This window comes from Corvus kubaryi, unplaced genomic scaffold (assembly GCF_017639235.1).
Source record: "Corvus kubaryi isolate FWS band 111438036 unplaced genomic scaffold, C.kubaryi_AGA036_p1.0 37392, whole genome shotgun sequence".
NCBI classification, from domain to species: Eukaryota; Metazoa; Chordata; class Aves; order Passeriformes; family Corvidae; genus Corvus; species Corvus kubaryi.
This window is the reverse complement of record NW_024581131.1, coordinates 597932-617398: the sequence shown is the minus strand read 5'-3', so window position 1 is coordinate 617398 and position 19467 is coordinate 597932. Positions and strand designations below refer to the sequence as shown.

General features: G+C 43.1%; 1 protein-coding gene across 2 annotated transcripts in view; it reads left to right on the top strand.

Annotated features, from left to right (window-relative positions):
• The first annotated feature begins 17540 nt into the window (after positions 1-17540).
• The window catches only part of IPO7 (importin 7), a 35095-nt gene continuing 33168 nt past the window's right edge, over positions 17541-19467 (top strand). For both annotated transcript variants that reach the window (XM_042038333.1, XM_042038334.1), the window contains exon 1: positions 17541-17755. In XM_042038333.1, coding sequence (XP_041894267.1) covers positions 17672-17755 — 84 coding nt within the window. In that variant the 5' untranslated portion in view covers positions 17541-17671. The remainder of the gene's footprint in view (positions 17756-19467) is intronic.

Sequence of the window (19467 nt, the reverse complement as noted above, 5' to 3'; positions counted from 1 at the left end):
CCCCCGCCGTCTCACGGCGCATGCGCTTTTCTCGGGGCATTACGGCTCTGCCGTGGTATACAGGAGCACATGTTGGGCTCCACGTCCTTGAAATGTGGTGGCGGGTTAGTGGCAGTAAATACGGTAACGCCGCCTTTTGGGCGTACCCATGTGGGTATATACGGTAACGGGGATGCGCTCAGTAGTGGTAAATACGGTGCGGGGCGGCGGGGTAGCAGCCCGCTCCTCGGCCCGGCTGCGGAGAAGGCACACACATCACTGAATCCATTAGGTTGGGAAAGACCTCTGAGGTCATCGAGTCCAACCTATGACCGAACACCGCCGTGTCAACCAGACCATGGCACAGAGTGCCACGTCCGGTCGTTCATTGAACACCTCCAGGGACGGTGACTTCACCACCTCCCTGGGCAGCCCATTCCATTGTCTAATCACCTTTTCTTTGGAGAAATTCCTCCTGATGTCCAACCTGAACCTCCCCTGGCACACGAGGGGAAGTTCAAGAGGCTATGTCCTCTTGTCCTGTCGCGGCTTTCCTGGGAGAAGAGCCCGACCCTCCGCGGCTACAGCCTCCTTTCAGGGAGTTGCAGAGAGCCATAGGGTCCACTCTGAGCCTCCTTTTCTCCAGGCTAAACACCCCCAGCTCCCTCAGCCTCTCCCCACAGGACTTGTGCTCCAGACCCTTTCCCAGCTTCGTTTCCCTTCTCTGGACACACCAGCGCCGATCGTGCCAGAGGGCAGTGGGATAAAACCCGTCTGTGAGCTCGTTTTCCCTCGGCAATGGCTTTACATCAGCGAAGGGAGCAGGATCTCCCCTCAGGGAGCGGGAGGCGGGAGCCCCTCGGCGCTTCTGGCTGTGGCGCTGGAACAGTGTCGGGTTTCTAGGAAAAGGGGAGCTTTATTGGGTTTGTTCCTCTCGTTCGAAAAGAAAGCTTATTTCCCGGGAAGAAGGAAAACTTCTTTATCAGCCCCAGGATTTTCCTCACGTCGGTTCCTGTCAGTAAGAAGAAGGTTTGAAATCTCGCAGAAAAGCCAGCGGGGCATGTCCCACTGTTCGCGGATTCCTTCGCGTTCAAGCCGAATGTGACCTCGAAGCACCTTTTCCTCTGCAATCTTCTGGCAGCAGGAGATCCCTGAACTTTCCAAGTGCCCGGGCAGCACAGAGTGTTACAGGGACAGTTCTCCAGGGAGAACACTGGAACCCTGCGGACAACACGCATTGCATAAGCTTCTGGGCAGCCGGGTTGGCTGAGGGAGCTACGGTGACACCCCCTCGTCCCTTTTCCAGCTGTGTCTGCTCGTAAATGTCCAACTCTTCCTCAGGGTCGTCTAGAAAGGAAGCTCTCCTGGGAGAGCTGGATACTCAGATTTAACTTCAGCCTCGTTTGTCTGATTACTCCGTGACTAAACAGCTCTTAAAATTGCTCATACAGGATCCAGCAGATCAGTTGTTTCATAGCAGTGGTATTTACAGACTGTATTTCCCGAGATCACTGATTTTTCCAAAGCCAAGAGGAAGATGCAGGTCAGCACACAGCAGAGCTCGTAAAAGCATGGCTTTATTGCTACGTGTACAAAACTCACTGATGTTACAGTGCAAGTGTCTACGGGAAGTTGATGACTCAGTTAAGATCTCAGTAGTCTAATATACTATTACACGAGTACAGCCCCTGCCAAATCCAGTGGCAGGAAATAATCCAAACTATAAATCGTGGTCAGATTCCACATAAAGCTTCAAATCATGAGCAGATTCCATGCCAAGCTATAATTTACTCAGAATTTATTTCTTTTGGAAACAAATTATTTTAAATTATTTCATGAAACCATGTAATTAGCTCTTTTAATATTTGCAATTGATAATTCAGGAATTTAATGCCCTGAGAAGCTGGTCAGGCCTATGAACTTGCTGTTCTGGGCATTGGTGCCAGATGAGGGAGTCCTTTGTTTTTTCAAACCCTTTCACTAGAAAATTGTACATACTAGCAAGATGAGAATTGCTGACACTGTAGAATATAGCATTTTTTTCCCTATTGTAAATGCACATCGTGTTTGTCATCTCTTTTCGGTTAATTACTTCTGAAACTCCAGGTAAAATGATTCAAACACTGGGACTTTTTTCCTCTCTAACTTCTGGCAAAGCATCAACTAGATACTAAACTGAAGAATGTTGGAAGCAAAATTGGAAACCAGATTATTATGCAGACAAATCTTTACCAAGTCATCCTGAAACAGAGGAGGAAAGATGCAGACTGAAAGATGTAAATAAAATAAGTACCACAATTTAAAAGCTGTAGATGGTAAATGCTGCAAGGGCCATCTCTCTTTTTGGTGAGGTAGATTGTTCGGTGGGGTATGAATCCCAGTTTGGTGTGGTTGTTGTTCAGTAGCCACTCAGGGCCAAGGAGCTGGGCAGAACCTGCTCCAGGGGATGTCTGATTTCTAATTAACCTGCTCTGTATGGTGTAGCCCCTCTGTGTAACCCAAATGCAGGTAAACTGACACACAGGCCAAGTAACTTCTGATTCTTGCTGAATCCTCTGCAGCTCCCCCGTCCAAGACACCACTGTAAAATGCCCAAGAAGCAATTTCAACAATACAGACTTTCTCCATGTTTCCCCTTCCATTTAGTAGAAAGCACATGGCCTGCAGATGATTCCCAGGATGCTCATTCTGCAGTAAGCTCACAGTGTTGGTATATGTCTCATTAAAAATAGAGAAGATTAATCATCTCAATGTTAGGGAGCTCCAGCTCTCTGAATTGCTGCCAGAGTGAAATTTAAAGATTCATTAGATAGATCAATTTGCAGTTGATATGCACTGCACAAATTGTATTTATTAGACTGGATTATCAGCAGACTTTTAAACTGTTCTTCACTGTTCTTGGTTCTTCTTGCTGGGGGGTACTGCTGGCGTGAATGTGTTGTCTATTTTACTAACCTTTGAAACTGTCAGTGGTGTTTAGTATCCACTGATAATTTGAACAGTCCCCTGCAAAGATGTCCACACCTAACAAATGCCAGCAGAACCTCTGCAATCACTCAAGGGAAAAAAAAGGACGTGTCTGGGGAATGTTTCTTAGGGCTCACTCTGTAAGTTGAATAATTCAGGAACTCTATTTAGAAGATTAACTTAGATTTATTTACTGGGAAGAAGGTAAAGAATGAAAAATACTGCCATAGGCCACATCCTGTACGTGTTCAGAGCACGAAGAGTTTTGGTAGCTGGCACTCAGCGAGTATCAAGGAAATTTTTGACACGTGGTTGAGATCAGCACTGCCAGGAACAGCTTCATTCCACAGCACACTGGGAACAATAGCTATGGACTGAAAATAGATTTACTCTCATCATGTATAAAGTATCCTGTATATATAATGTATAAGAAAGAGCATAAAACCTGCCCTGTCTTTGGAGCATCTTTCTAAGCCCCACCTGACACAGAAGGCATGCTGCAGAATGCTTTGTCCAGCAGAGAAATGAGAGAAGTGCTCCAGTCTCCAGTTGGAGTTTGCTCAGTGACTTTACCAGTGGGAGAAGCACTCTCTGTGCTTAGAGACTAGAGACTGAATGAGCCAAAAGCTTTATATGAAATGGTTTCTGGAAAATGTACCTTAAACTCTGATTAGGAGTTCTTTCAAATTATCTGTGAACCAAAAAAGCAAAATGTTTTTCTGACCTGCTGGGAAGTAACAAAATAGATTGACATCTACCAGGGCAGCAGCTATGTGGTCAGCTCCATGAAGTCACTTCCTTCTGTGGGTGGTTGGATGAAATGCTTTATTTTTGTCTGATTGAAAGAGTTGTCTTCCCTCCGCACAAAAACTTGTGTTTGCCTCTTTTCTAAGTCACTCCTCGATGGACTGATAGAGCCCATGTCACATGGCTGACTCACTGACTCTGCTGATGCTTTGTGGACTGAGTCATGCTAGCTGTCAGCAAGAGGAAGGAGGATGAGAGACTGAGAGCAATCCTATTCCTGAGAGCTTCTAGCTGAAAATGATAAAAACCAGGAACACTAATCAACAAGTAAATCATACGTATAATTTCTTGAGAAGTGCAGATTCAGAACCCTTTTCTTCCCCTATTATTGTCTTATTTTTGACCATCACAAACTGCATCATTTTAACATTTTTATTTTGTATAAATATGGCAAGAAATTAAACCTCAAACATTTATTGTCATTATACCTAAATTCTAATTTAAACCAAATAAACTTGTGTACTTGGAATGGGGCTTGAGTGTTTTACTGAGCTCATAATTTCATTAGTTATGGTAAAGAGTTTGAGGATGTAACTGGAGAGTAACCATCTGCACAGGAGACAACTTAAGGTGGAAGGCAAATGCTTTGATCAAAATTAACAGAAAAATGTCACCAACAAGTGAGATAAATAGAAATGAGCACCTATTTGTAGCTGTGTGAATGAAGGGTTAGAAATTTCTTGGAGCCAAAAGGAGAGTTAATGAAAGCTTTTATTTATGAAAGCCAGTGCTCAAAGACAGAAGCTGAAAAAATTACTAAACAGCGAGAGCAGAACTTGTAAGCTTTAAAATGAGTTGAATCTGAGCTCAGGGATCATAAGCATTCAGATTTCTTTCTCTCCTTGTATTTTTTTATAGAAGATACGATTCTTAACTCCTATTGTCCTTTTTATGTAGAGTTGTACATTTTGGGTACATCCCGCACATATGTACATATGTGTACACATACACAGATTTATGTACAAATGTGCAAAGTGCAGATTTTCAATAGTGTGTACCTATTTCTGTTACTGCTTAACTGCTTAGGAACACAATGAAATAGATAGCTATGATGTTTCTATTCCAAATGGTAAAAATAAGAGATTCTCAATTCTGATGTACCTCTTGTTCCTAATTAATAGTAAATAAATCCCCTTAATAGCGAGCTTTTTTTTTGTTTTTGTTTTTCCTATTGCATGTGTCAGTGGTGTACATGAAATGGGGAAAGAAACTTTTCTCGTCAGCCTGCTCATATCCTCTATTTGAATACAAAAAAACAGGAATTAAAGGTTTTGTCTTCCTGCAAATTAAGCGTGAAACATACCCTGTAATAAGCTTATGCCACCCCAAATGAGGAACATGAAAGCTCTGTCAGGTTCTTTAAATGTAGTTCCAACCTTCAGAGGCCTTACTTCCATTTTTTTCCCAGTCTTGGAAAGCACTTTCTCTAAAAAGTCAAACCTCTTATTAAAAATACTGATAGAAGAGGGAGTTCTCATCACAGGACAAGGAATCTCAGGTGTCCTCCTGGCAGCAATAACCAACTTAGTCTTCGTAACAAGAAGAGGGATGAACAACTCCACCTCCCCCTGTCAATCACCTCATCCCAGCTTTTGGTCCAACCTACAGCATCTGAGTTGTGGGAACTGGCTCAGGCAGCAAATATATTGAACAGCTCAGCCAATGTCAGCTCTTTAAGATAGGTAGCAAGAAAGGCAAAAATATTTCCAAAGCAAGAAAATATTCCTGACACCTTCTTCTAGCTCAGAGTCTCCTTTGAAGCTCTTGGGAGTACCTGTGGAGCACAGCAGAGCCCACACAGAGCAGAGCAGAGCGTGATCGGGAGAGGCCAAAAGGGAGGCAGCAGGAGAGTGGGATGTGGAGCTGCAGGGAGAGTCCTTGCTTGACTCAAAAGCAGCTGCACAACACTTCAGCCATGCAGCTCTGCTCTGCAGCTGAGGTATTTGTGAGCTGGTGTTTATCGCTTGTGATAACGATCACAGTTGTAAATTTCTGTGTAGAGAATGGCCAGGCCCTTATCCTGAGATACACCCATTAGTCGTGATTCATATTTAATGCTAGGGTAGGATTACATGTAATTATCAGATTTATACCCTGTCTGAAGCTGAGTTTATACTAACATAGCTGAAAATTCAAATATTCCTGCTAAGGAGGAATATGTTCCTTCAAGGATTCCTTCTAATTTATAGCAGTGATGTAGCTGGACATACCCATCTGCAGGGCAAATGTTTCCAAACCTAAGTTATTCCATGCTGATAAAAACACCACCTTTAATCTGATCAAAGACTCATTTTAATTTCTCTTTAAATGACATTACAGATTTTGCCTCTACAAACGTGGAACTGAAGTTTCAGCTCAGTTAAACCAAAAATTGTTGGTCTGGAGAACCAGCTTCAGGTCACCTCCCAGTGTTGAACACACGCTGGGGTGTGTAGCTTTGACAATGTCTGATCTGCTGGAGTAATGACAGAAATCAATGCTGCGGAGTGCAATCAAGATTTTTTAAGCTGCTTTTTCTACTATACTCAAAAAGGCCCAAGTGGAACCTCCTACTGGAACTCATCAGGACCTGAATGATCTCCTCTTGCTGCTAGGTTCTTAAAATATCATTGTAACTGTCTATTGACATTTCCCTTCTGTGTTTTGTTTGTTGACTCTAAGCAGGATAAGCAGGTTGCACTGTCATAAAGAAAGCTTCCTTTTATTTTAATTTGCCCTGGTTTGAGGTCCTAACTCTGTCCCCTAATATAAGAAAGAAGCTAGATGAGAAAATGTGTTTATAAAAGAATAATTGAAAGGAATAAGATGCTAAGCAGAGAATAAACACTGTGAAAGGTTAAAAATGAAAATCTGAGACCTGAACAGTTCAGATTCCTCATTTATTCTAGAGGCCTTGGAATGTGGTCTTTCCACAACTCACCACTTGGTTACCTGACCTGGGTTTTCAGCAGAAATGTCAATCAGCCAATTGCCTGAAGGTATTGAAGGCAGAGTCGAGTGGTTAAATTACCAGCGACCATGTCCTGCTCTCAGTGCAGTTGCAATCATTCTCTGGTGTAAAGTGGATGCATTTTGCTTGGAAAAGTAGGTACAGATCAGCATTAAAGGCACGTAGTTTTGAAAAACAGACCAATAAAGTGTAAAATTAACACTTGCTTCAGTGTTATTAATTACCTAAATAACATCATTCCCTTCATGAATGTTATGGTAGCCACGCCTGGCAAAGGAGAAATGATAAAGACAGAGCTTCTCAGAAACGCTGAGAACCTGACTTCTGACCTCAGCTTCTCTGAAATTCAGGGTCAGACACTCAGTGTAGCACTGGGTCATGTGGCACTGTGTTCCTGGGGTTCTCTTTTCTGGGAATACATTTCTCTCTTACCTACATACCATGGTAAACTATGTCACATCATCACACAAGAGGAACACGTTCTGGTCTGATGGCAGGAGCAGCCTCTTTCATATGACACAAGGCCTTACACACTTACTTGGTAGTTCCTTCAGTGACAGGGGCACTGGTTTAATCAACCTTCTTCCAAAATTTACAGTTTGAAGTGCTGCTGCTTTTACTGTTGCTTCTGAATCTCTTCTTATCATCAATGTACCCGAAATTATAGCAGTTGGCCAATCCAAGCTGTTCACTGCTTGTGCTTACAAACACAGTTGCTTTTTGATGCTGAAGAGAATCATTGCTTATGATTGAAAATTTCTTCTATCTTAAAGGAGTAAGAGAGGAAAAAATTTAGGATCTTTGGACGTGCAGACCAGACAAAGATTTTTTTTTTTTGACTACATGGTAGTCAGACACTCAATTCAGGAAGAAAATGTGAACGACAGTTCTGATGGGGAAAGGAAGATGGGGAAGTTTGCTCAGGTAATGCAGGAGTGTGAAACCTTGCAGAAGAAAGCAGAATAAGGAAAAAGGAAAAGTAGGAAAACTCAGTATTGCTTTTTTAAAAAAGCAAAACTTCCAGAGAAAAAGTTTACAACTTCTAAATCTTTCCCATACTGCAAGGACTCCCTGCAACCTTCAGATAAATTGTATTAATTGCTTTTCGGACTAGAAGGGAAAAAGTTTTTTTTCCTGTTACAATGTGTATACATTTCATAATTTAAGAATGCATGGTCTAATCATAATATGTGCAAATGTCATGCCATGTTTTCATCTAGATTGCTTTTTCTGTGAGATACAAAATGTCTGCAGTGAGAGTGCTCAGTGTTTGTCCTGATCTGGCCTCTAAAGTCTAAGTGCTTGCAGAAAACAACCATAAAGAGTGGGCCAACAACCAGTTCACAAGGAACAAACCTTTCACCCCTGCTGCATGCAGCCACACCCACAGTTAGTTTTTAAGAAATACATTCAGGTCATCATTAAACCAGTAGTCTGCAATTGAAAGTAATTAAAATTCAGAGCAATATCAGAAGGGTCAAAATGTGATTTAATTGAAACATTTTAGCAAAGCTGCCAACATTCTGAGAAATGATTCGCTGTATGTGTATTCTTATGGGAAATTATTAAATTAATTGAAAAAGCTATAATATGCCTGATAGCACTTACTTTCATAATAAATGAGCATCACAAAATCAGTTGTTAATCAGGATTAGAGATTAAATGGGGACGGTCTGATAAGAATCTTTTCAGACTCTTTTCACCTAAGGCAGTTCTGTGAAGGAAAACTCTTCATTTCAATTTTGAACTTTATGCACCCAGTCCTAGAAAAGTTTCCTGTCAGACACCTTGGCTGAGTGCAGAAATCCAGATCTACAAATATCAATAAAGAAATTTGCATGCTTTCCACTGCATGAAATACTAGGCCCATTTTGCCTATGGATAAACCACAAGATCAGCTTTTTGGCCTGTTCCCTGCAACAAAATTGCTAAAACCAGTCACTGCAGAACAGAAGTGTCAGACGCTTGAGTAAGACATTATTAACTAATATGCTGTAATCATTTCTGAAAGAGCAAGACTAATATAGAGAAAATGAAAGGAGTCCCCAGGAAGACTGGTAAGTGATTTTATAAGAACTACAAGAAGCTCGTATGCCATTATTCTGTAGAAATCCTTACTGTAGCTGAACCAGCATTTTTTTGTGTGGAATTACTTGCTGTACTGGTGATACACTATCATCCAAATGCTTTAATAAACTTTAACCTTGGTTTGGCTGTAGCAATTAATTATTTTATCTTGTCAACCCAGCAGAAACATGAATGAAAACTCATTTCACATTCTGAAGTGAGGAATCCTTTCTGCACAGAAAAGGTCAGGGAGTGGAACACCAGGATGCTGGCAAGCAGGAGCCAAGGATTATGAGGAGTGCCCAAGAGGAAGCTGACACAGCTCCTTGCTATCCTGAGAACATGATGTTGTCCTGCATGCATCATTCATGTACCTTCCAAAGGTGAAATGAGGTGCAAGTACTTTCCACCTTGTTACACAAAACACCTGGAAAAGACACGGACTCTTGTTCAGACAAAGACATGGGCACTGGCAATATATTTCTTGTGTTTCCTGCCTTGCCTTGCTGCTGCAGGTGCTGGAACTTTAATCCAGCTGTTGGCTACCGAGAGCCTGGAAGCCATAGGAGTGTGGATTTGTGAGCAGCTACTCCTGCTGTTCTACCTGTTGTTCTACATAAACAATTAGTGGTGCACCCACAGTCACCAGGAAACACAGATGTGTGTGCACAGCCAAAGTAATATCAATTTCATTGCTTGTTTTCACATCTGTATTTCTTTAGCAATTTACACACAGATCAGCGTAAGTCCTATGTTTGCACATCCCAGCATTATGACTGCTTTTGTTAAATTGGAAAATACAGGTATTTAAAACAATATAACCAAATAGAAAACATATTAAAACCTTTTGGACAGCAATACTGAAGTGTAAAGCTTTGCAAGGAATAAATAGAATTTATAGCACTCCTAATAGAAGTGCCAACCAGATAACATCTAAGATACAAGTAAAAAAAGAAAATTAAGGTGATTTCTTATAAAAAATGTGGGTTTAACACCCTCAAATTCTGTTATTTACTTCAGCTAGGAAATCCCCATACTTGTCAACCCTAATTTTGTTATTTTTGACTCTTTTAACATAAGCAGCTATCTAAGGCTTATGATCTATAAAAGCATTTCTAATAGCAAAGTATTTTCATGAAAAAGTAAGGTAGTTTCATGAAATGTTATTTATTTTAAAAACATGTATCAAAAGCTGTGGTTCACTTAGTGAGTCAGGAATCAAACAGAAAAGCATGTTTCTTTTAGTGCTTGTAAATAAACTTTCCAGTTGCTGCTCACAAACTCTGTATGTCACCTCAGTTTTTCTCCCAGTGAGCTGTGAGCACTTCCATGTGTGCCCTTGGGTCTTTCTTTGATGCCTGCCTTTACTAAGCTTCCTCTTGAGCAGAGAATTCACCCTGCCCCAGTCCGTCTCCTCTCTTTGCAGTCAGACCCAAGAAACACACTTGGCTCTGTAGCTCCAATTCTTCACCTCAGCTTTATATTCTGTAAAGCAACCAAAGTGGTTTTACATTTTTCCTGCATAAAAGTCTCCTATCTATCTGCTCCCCCTGTATTACACAGAAATCAGTAACTTTACTCTCTGAGTACTTTGCTTTGTCTCCTCAAGTTTAGAAGGACAGAGGGAAAGGCAGATGAGAAAAGACGGAAAATTAAGAGAAAGGAATAATGTACCATGCCAACACAACCAAAAAGTGTTTTCTTTTTTATAATAAATCTATAATAAATCCCAAATGTACAGTTAAGATTGTGGTCATCACTAGAGGTCAATCACTTTTACTGATCTGAAATGCTTCACAGGTTCCCGAGAAGCCATGCTGGCACACTTCCCAAACACAGGTGTGTCCTGGAGGGAACTGCCTGGAGTTGTGTGGACTGGAACGAGTTCACAGACTGAATACTGTGTTACTAGATTACTGAAATTCTCAATGTGTGTTTGTAGTTCCTTGCATATGAAAAGCCCTCCCTAGGTGCTGAGAATTTATTCGGTGTGAATTTTTAATATAATAAAATCCTAGTCCTGTTCTACTGTACTCATTGTTATTTAATTTAAATGGGAACAGGATAGGATTATAAAGATTAAAATTATTCTAAACCAGACTAACTTGAACTCTCTGTCTTATTAAATAAAATTAAATATTATAGCTTGATAAATGTACATATAGCTTGCATAAGCCTCACTTGCACACATATTTAATTATACAACTGAAGTTATAGCTTAAATATACTTTTTCACTCTTTGGAAGTTTTAGAAATTTTTTCCTGTTCCCCAATTTGAGTATTTTCACAACTCTTTCTGAACAATTCCAGTTAATTGTTTCATCTTGGCTGAAAAAACGTCATTAGAAAACTTGTGTTTTAAAAATCAGCATCTGCTTGAACACTACTAACTCATAGATACACAACCCTTATACTTAAATTTTCTTTAAATTTGCTTTCTCAAAATGTAAAGTCAGCATTACATTGGATTCACAGCTGTCCATTTGAGGAACAATCATAAAAGATAAATAAGCCTGGGGTCCTATGTAAGGAACAGTAAGCAAAGGACATACTTGTTTCCTTGCAAAAATAAAATAAACCAACTCCCATACTGCATATAAAGAGATATTCTTGGAAAACACTGTGATCACAGGCATTATTCTGAGGTCACACTGTAATTCTGTGATCCTCAGCACGAGTTTTCATTTCACAATAGTATAACCAATTCCATTGATGCCTTTATAACTTCTGTGCCTATGCACCTGTATCAAAAATGTAAAAAAAAAGCATGAACTGTGAGTGTCATCTTAGTGCCACAAATACCAGTTGCTGTCTCCTGCTTATCTCTCCAGGGTGTCACCAATCCACCATTCTGCAGCTCTGTAAGTGGCATTTTCCCTCAGGGACATGAAATATAAATATACAGGGTGGAAAACAGAGCAAGAGGGAGGAGGAGGAGGTGAACAGGTTACAGACACTCTTGCTTCACTGTCTGTCACACAGGGCCTGAAGCAGGTTGTGGGCTGCATTAGCTGGACTTCCACATAGCGCAAACCAAGCCTTCAGGAGCAGATAGATCTAACCTGACAGCAAACAGCAAAACCCAAAACATCGTGCAGTTCACCGTCACATTATCTAGTCCAACATCCTGTTCAAGTTTTATGTACCTATTTTCTATTAAAGCACTAATCTTGTTGGTTTGACTGAAGCACAGCTTGTGTTTTCACTAAAACATATCTTCTAGAACTGCATCCAGTCTCACTTGGGAAAAAGAAAGTACCAATTAGTGCCACTGGGAATTTTTTCAGTGATTCTCTAGTTTCACCTGTTAGACATTTGTTCCTCTTACAACTTTATTCACTACAGAGCTGTTCAGTACCCACTATTGTCTTCCTGATCTTTCTCTTTTTCTTCACCTTGCTGTCCAGAGTTAACTGATAAAATGATGAGGAAGTCCTGCATCGTTGAAGAGATGTTTATTAAGACATCCAGTTTTTCTGATCTTCGAAGAATCACACATCAGAGATTTATTTCCTGATTTTGTTTGTTTGTTGAGGTGTTTTTAATTTTTTAAATAAATCATCGGTGTAAAAGCCCTGTGAAAGCTCTAAGAACGCTCTGTCTCCTTGGCATTTACTCAGGACCTTAATATCCCTGGCTCTATTACAGAGACTGTTTCTTTGCAGCTTCATCTCAGTGTTGCTACTCCTGCTGTTCCTCTTGCAGGCACTTCCACCAGCTAATGGCCAAATCTTGTTTTCAGCATCTGTCCCCTGGGAAACCTGTTTGGATATGGGGTTTAGCATCTGCTCAAGCCTTGCCATCTGGCTGGAGGGGGTGGGGATGGCTCCTGGGGTTTTTGGCAGGGTGTAGCTCATGGCTACATAAAGGAGCATAGTGCCTTCCTCGCTGAATGAAATTCTGAAGAAATTTCAGCAAAGTTCTCCATAGGGGTGAAGCCAACTCCCAGATGACTAAAGGGGATTAAAGGGAGCCGTGAAACCATGGCTCGGGCATGCAATGGCATCCTGCTCCCTTGCTAGAGCCAGCCCCAGAGCAGGGACTCTGCAAGGAACCATCCTTACTCTGCCTGCTAAATCCCTGTTTCACCTCAACACAATTGTAGTGACAAACAGCAACCAAGACTCCCCACAACTTTTGTCTTAAACATAACTGGACATTTAAAGTAGGTCTCACACAGATGAAGAGAATAAACTCTTAATCTCAAATAACTTTTGGGGGTATTTCATGCATTGTAATTTGTAAATACCTAAAAACCACAAATGCTGGTGTTATTCTCTGGCAATGGAAGATCCATCTCTCCCCACCAGAGGGAGGGACAAACCACTTCCCCACTCCCCCTCTTCAAACCCCTGGTTTCAACTCAAAGATTGTGCTAAGTCTTCTACCACAACATCCTGCTGGGAGCTCATGCCAACCTTCATGCCCATGGTATCCCTGATGATCCTTCCAATCTTTCATTTTCTGTTCTTCTATGTGTAACTTCACATTTGCCTCTGCTAAAGTGCATTTCTGGTTCTTTTTCAGGTTACCATCTCATCTCATCCACATAGGATTGTTTTGCTAATCTTATGTCATTCTCACAATTATCTGCAGGGATTTTTGTATTTATTTCAAAACTGCCTAAAGTATCAAATAGAGTCTGCTAGTGGTATCAACAGAAATCCAGTAGAAATTGGCCCCTTAAATAATCACTCTTCACGTACCACCTTTTAACTGAGAATTGTAATTTAGCCAGTTCTCAATCCCCTTCAATATGTGATCAGGGTCATAGCCTAGTACGATCTTTTAAAGCAAAGAAATATACTTATTCTGTACCATTTCCCCAGCCAAACCAGAGAACTCCTCAAACAATCACCTTTGTTTGATGAGTTTACACCAAAATATGTTGACTATCACATTTCATTTCGTAGTTTCATATTTTAATCCCATTTCAGCTTTTTTTTAAATTAATATAAATAGTTCTTTCCAAACTTTGCACATCAGCACAGTATTTCTGTGCATACCTTTTTCTTCCTGTTGCCATCTTTGATTTAGCAAAAGTAGCTTCACGATAGCTTTGGGTGCTGGTGATTCATCCACTCACTCCTGTCCAAACTCCCTTTGGATCTGTAGGACTGGTTAAGTACCTTCATGTGCAAGTATTTTTTTCCAAATCCTGGGCTGACATTCGGAATGCTGTTCATGCAGGAATACACTCTGCATAGCTGGAGTCAATTGGGCTGCTGTCAAATCTGTTCCAGCACAGAACAGCTGACAGCAGCATTTACTAGTTACTGTCTTTGGGGGGTTTTTTGAATACATAGATGGCATAAAAAGTTGTGCACAGTTCTTTAGCAACATCTGGTGAATGCACCCAAACTCAGTGATCTTTGATAGCTGTGCTCTCCTTATACACCATTCCTGGCTTTTCACTGACAGTAGAGAGAAAGGTACCCCAGAAAGGCACACAGGCTAAGCAGTGCTCCACAGTCAGCTCCAAGGAGCACATTATTAAAGCTGACAAGTACTGTCTTTGCTATTGTTCCAGCTTTCCAGGGAAAGTACACGACTGCTAACCCCAAGACAGACAGTGTATGAGAGCACACCTTCAGGAGTAATTGAGACTGATTTGCATCCGATGTTTGAGGCCTGTGCAATACCACAGCTGCCCTTTCCGAGATAATTTGAGCGGCTCCGTTCTCCCACAGCAGCCTGAGGTTGTCTATAGGCATCCCTACACAACAGAGAACAGTACTGGGCAGCTAATCCCTGCAGCACGTACACATTTGTTTCCTGGTCTGAGACCAAGAATTTGATGAGGTTATCTGGCTAAAGGACATACTTCTTTCCAATGTTAACTCTTGTGATTTGAAATTTGACCGCAAAATTAGATTTTCCTATCAACTCATCTGCTGCATCTTGCAAGATATTTATTCATGTCCCCCTTGTTTGTTAAACAGGTTTGGCCAAAGTCCTCACTAATTTCTGTGCTGTGCTGGGTGGGCTTAATGTCTCTTTTGTCCTGCTAATACTCTTCAAACAAAGCGACAGAAGTGGGTATATTTATTTAATCTTGACAAAATTTCAGTGTTAAGGATGCCACAGCTCACCAGTCCCCTGTAATTTGAAGTCAGTTGCCGTCTGTTAGGTTGCTCCGCTCAAACTGCTGGTGTGGCAGTTTTCTTCCACCTTTACTCTTTCGTCTCTCTCTAACACTAAATTACCCACAGCAAATGTAATCCACCAACAAATTGTTCAGATTTGTGATAAATTCTTTTTTAACCTCTTGGATGTTTCCTCTTAAATTGGGCTTCCTGTCTACATGAAATGTCCATCTTGACTGAATCCTGCATTTATTGTTTTCTGTGAGTCATTTATGTAAATTACTCCTGCTGTGAAGTTAACAATTGTTACTACTTCTGGGCAAAAGATGCAAATACAAATGTCCTGGACAATGCAAACATTCCTGGACATACAAGGTTTCCTTTTTCAGAGTACTCAGGGTGGACAATTGCTTACACATTCTTTTGCATGACTTTTTTTTGGCCTCCTCACTTTTGAATCCAAATAGGAACAGCTCTGGCACAAGCTTCCAGAGCAACAGCACCTTTGCTGACAATAGCTCACATCCCATTGTGCTTGTCTTTGCAGCATTTCACATCTGTACACCTGACACTGAGCATTATGCATGTCATGAGCCCTCTGTCCTTTGAAGTATTTATTTTTATTCTTAGAGAAGATATATTCTGCTTTGTAAGTTGTTAGATCAGCTTAGCACCTAAGTTCTCCCTGGCTGGAGGCATTATTGCTTTGCTCCTTTGATACAAAGAGCATTGAGATTTGATCTTGTTATCTGTGCTGTGACACAAAAGCAGGGAAAAGACTTTGTTGTAGCATTTTGTAATGCTATTGAATCTACAGTATTTCACCTTTTTTTTTTTTTTTAACGTTTTGGGCAACATCTAGAATGGGAGTATGACTGCAGATCTGGGCAACTTATAAAAGAACAGCATATGACATCATGTCCCAAAATTATGCCACGTTGCCACTTGGGTCATCTGGGCCATATGTCTCCTGTGCTTACTTAGAAAGGCAGACATTCATTGCTGCTTCACAGTTCAGTTTCATAAATCAGTTGCTAATTTTCACACTTGTAATAAGAAAAAGCTACCTAGGGTAAATCATTTTTGGTTTTTAGCATTATGTAAAAAACAAAAAAAACCACCAACAAGCCAGTAGCAAGAGAAACTGAGAAATCCAGGTTTTAGTCCAGTGACAATCATGGAAAAAATACTAATTTGGAAAAATTATGTACAAAAGCAAGTCTGTTATGCTGTTCCATATATGCAAAGACACTCTAGATAAGCCTAGACTTCCTGAAACTTAAGTTTAACATAACTGTAAAGAGATAGTGCACTTTATCAACTTCCTAAATTGTATCACTTTTAAATTTTGTTATTTTCTGTATTTGCATATCTGCATTTCTCTTTCATATGTGCCTTCATTTCAGTCATTCTAGGATGAGGTGTTTGTGAAAATTTTTTCTTGATGGTATGATCTGACTGTTCAATAAATTCCTCTCACAAAAATAACTCCCAAAATTTCAAGTAAGTACATCACTGCACGCTGTCCCCCAAATGAAGGCATGAGAGTTAATGAATGACTGTATACTGCCAATTAAATTTTACAACTCACTAACTTATAAATAGCATTGCTCATTTTACCATGACATACTTCAGTGCTCAAATGCTCGTAGGATGAAGCCTACTGAAGTGACTTACAGAGGACCAAGTTAAGCAGTTCAGTTCTGACTCTGTGACTGAGCCAAGGCCTCCAGAATCATTGAATCATGGAATCGTCATGGTTGGAAGAGACATTCAGGACCATCCCATCCAACCACCAGCCCAGCACTGCCCTTGTAACCCCTAAACCACTAACCCATATCATCCAGCTCCAGTTTCAGATGCCTCTTGAACCTGGGCAACCACCCCGACAGTGAAAACTTTTTTTCCAACATCTCATCTGAATCTCCCCTGTCTCAGCTTAAGGCCATTTCCTCAGATCCTCTGCAGGCACAGCAGGAGTGACCGGCCCTCACCTGGCTTTCTTTCTCCCTTTCAGGGAGTTGTAGAGAGTGATGAGATCCCTCCTGAGCCTCCTCTCCTCCAGGCTAAACACCCCCAGCTCCCTCAGCGACTCTTCCTAAGACACGTTTCCTAGACCTTTCACGAGCGACAGCTCTGCTTATATTGATTTTCTGACAAAACTTTGACACATCTTCGGGATTTTTATTCTCTTCTTTTTTTCCCCACCACCCTAAACCCAGCACGGCGGGCACCCGCGCAAAAGCAAACCCATGCCTCCACGACCCCTCCTTCCTCTCTGAGCCGCACCAGTTTCTCCGAAAACGGGGCGCGGACGCGGGAGGGATTTCCAAGGGAGGCACTTTCGCTACACCAATGGATCCCTCAGAACCGGCCGAGGAGTTCGGTTCAGAGCAGAGCCGCGGCTCCCGCGACGCCGCCGTTCGAGCGGGGCCGCAGCTCCCGAGGCGGCTTCTGCCGGCCGGCACCGCACACCCCGCCCGCTCCGGGTGGCTGGTACGGCCGGTCGTGACCGGAGCGCATCTCCCGGGGATCGGTGCCCGGCCGTGCCCCTCCACATCTCCCGGGGCGTCGGTGCCGTGCCCCGAGCGCGTCGCCCCGGCGCCGGGGACTGCATCTCCCGCGGCGCCCCGCGGCGGGGCGGGGCGGGCCGTGCGGCGGAAGGGGCGCCGCTGCCGTCGGCGGCGGGGGCAGCTCTATCCGGGCCCTTGGCGCTCTCCCTTCCTTTCGCGCCGGCGGCCGCTGGAGGCGGCGGGTCCATGTGCGCTCGGCGCGGCCCCGGCCCCTGCCCTCCGCCCCCCGTACTGCCCCCGCCATGGACCCCAGCGGCATCATCGAGGCCCTGCGCGGCACCATGGACCCGGCGCTGCGCGAAGCCGCCGAACGGCAGCTCAACGAGGTGAGGGCGCCGCCGGGCCTGGGCCGGGGCCGCGGCGCTGGGGAGCGGGGCCGGGGCCGGCCCTTGGGAGGGGGAGCGGGGCGGGGGCGGAGAGGGTCCCCTCGGCTCCTCGGGCCGTCCACCCGCGGCCGCGGCCCCTTCCCGCCGGCCGCGTCCCGGCGGCCGCAGGCCGGGCCCGGCGCGCATTGTCCCCGCACATGGCAGCGGGGCCGGGCCGGGCCGGGCGGGGCTGCTCGGGCGGGGGGGCAGCGGCAGAAAGCGGCCGAGGCCCCCGTGCCTCTCCCAGCGCTACCAAATTGCCTCCATTGTCTCCGTGCTCAGCCGGGAAAAGGGTGATCCGCTGAGGGGGCTTTAAAACCGCCCTTGTGCAGGCCCTCGGTGGCTCAGGCTGGACATCAGCCGTGCCTGGGACCATCTAAAGGACATCAGTCTTTGGATGTTGAAAGCACTAATTTGTCTTCAGGGAAGGAGGTACCAAGAGCCCCATCGCTTCGCAGGCAGTGCAGCCTGTAAAAGTGGCCTGGGCTGAGTTCAGAATCAAATCTGGTGGCTTGGGCTGAGTTGGGATTCAGATCTGGCAGCCTGGCGGTGTTTTATGTTCCAGATCCTGTGGGCTCCGGGTTCAGCAGGGCTGCCGAGGTAGGTGCGCTCCCTGGGTGTATACGGACACGTGTCCAAGGGACGGGGGCAGACAGGGTTCCCATCCCAGGTGTGTCATCCGCTTAGACTGCACTCACCTGCCAGGCTGGGATGTAAAACCCCAGCAGATCCTAGTTCCACGGATTTCAATTTTGGAAGAAGATTATATTTTTGTTCTACTTAGCTGCACCTCGTAGGTGAAAACTTTATTAATGAGACACAGCCACGGGGCTCGTAGACATTTGGAGAACAGAAGTGCTTTAGTGTTTGGCCCAGAGAAAAGGTGATGTCTTGATGGAGGAAGTGAAGGATAAGCCTCTGTGGCAGCTCTTGTGGTGGCTTTTTCCACAAACATTTTTCCTTGTTGCTCTTAAGCAGACTTTGGGCCTGACAATACTCATGTAATGCAACAGATGTTCAGCAGAGCTTAGGTAAAGGTGGGCCAAATGTTCTGCTGGCAGTGGAGAAAATTTCGAAAACTAAAGGTATAGCTTCTCAGAAAATAAAAAAGTGTAATTAAGACCTATTCCTGCATGTTATTTAATAAGCAAATGGCAAATAAATATTAGGTACATTTGAAATAGATAGCTGTAAAACTATCAAATGATTAATTGAGACTTGTATAAAGTAATTGCCTGTCTTTTCCATGTACTCTGTTAAAAAGTATGTTAGTGTTTGTTACTTAAATCAAAAATGCAAAAAATGTGATGGCCTATAAAGACAGTAATATCTATGAAATCTTGAACTGGCCCCAAAATGCAATTTTTTTTTGTGTTCAATGGATGTCAATACTTACATACAGTAACTTGCTTAAAATCTGTTTTAGTTATTTTCTGCAGGTATTGAGCTGCTGAAGGTGCAGGGAGTTGCGTTCACTGCCAGTCAGGGTCTTCAGCAAATGGCAAACCCTTGCAGGAAGGATTGTGCTCGCTGGCCACTGGCTTTTGTTCTCACTTTGGAATCAAAACCCTGTGGTCTATCGTGTACTACACAAGTGCTAAATTGGCATAAAATCTGAATATTTGTCCCCCTTTAAAAACTCCAGATATTATTGAACCAGTGTGTAAGAATTC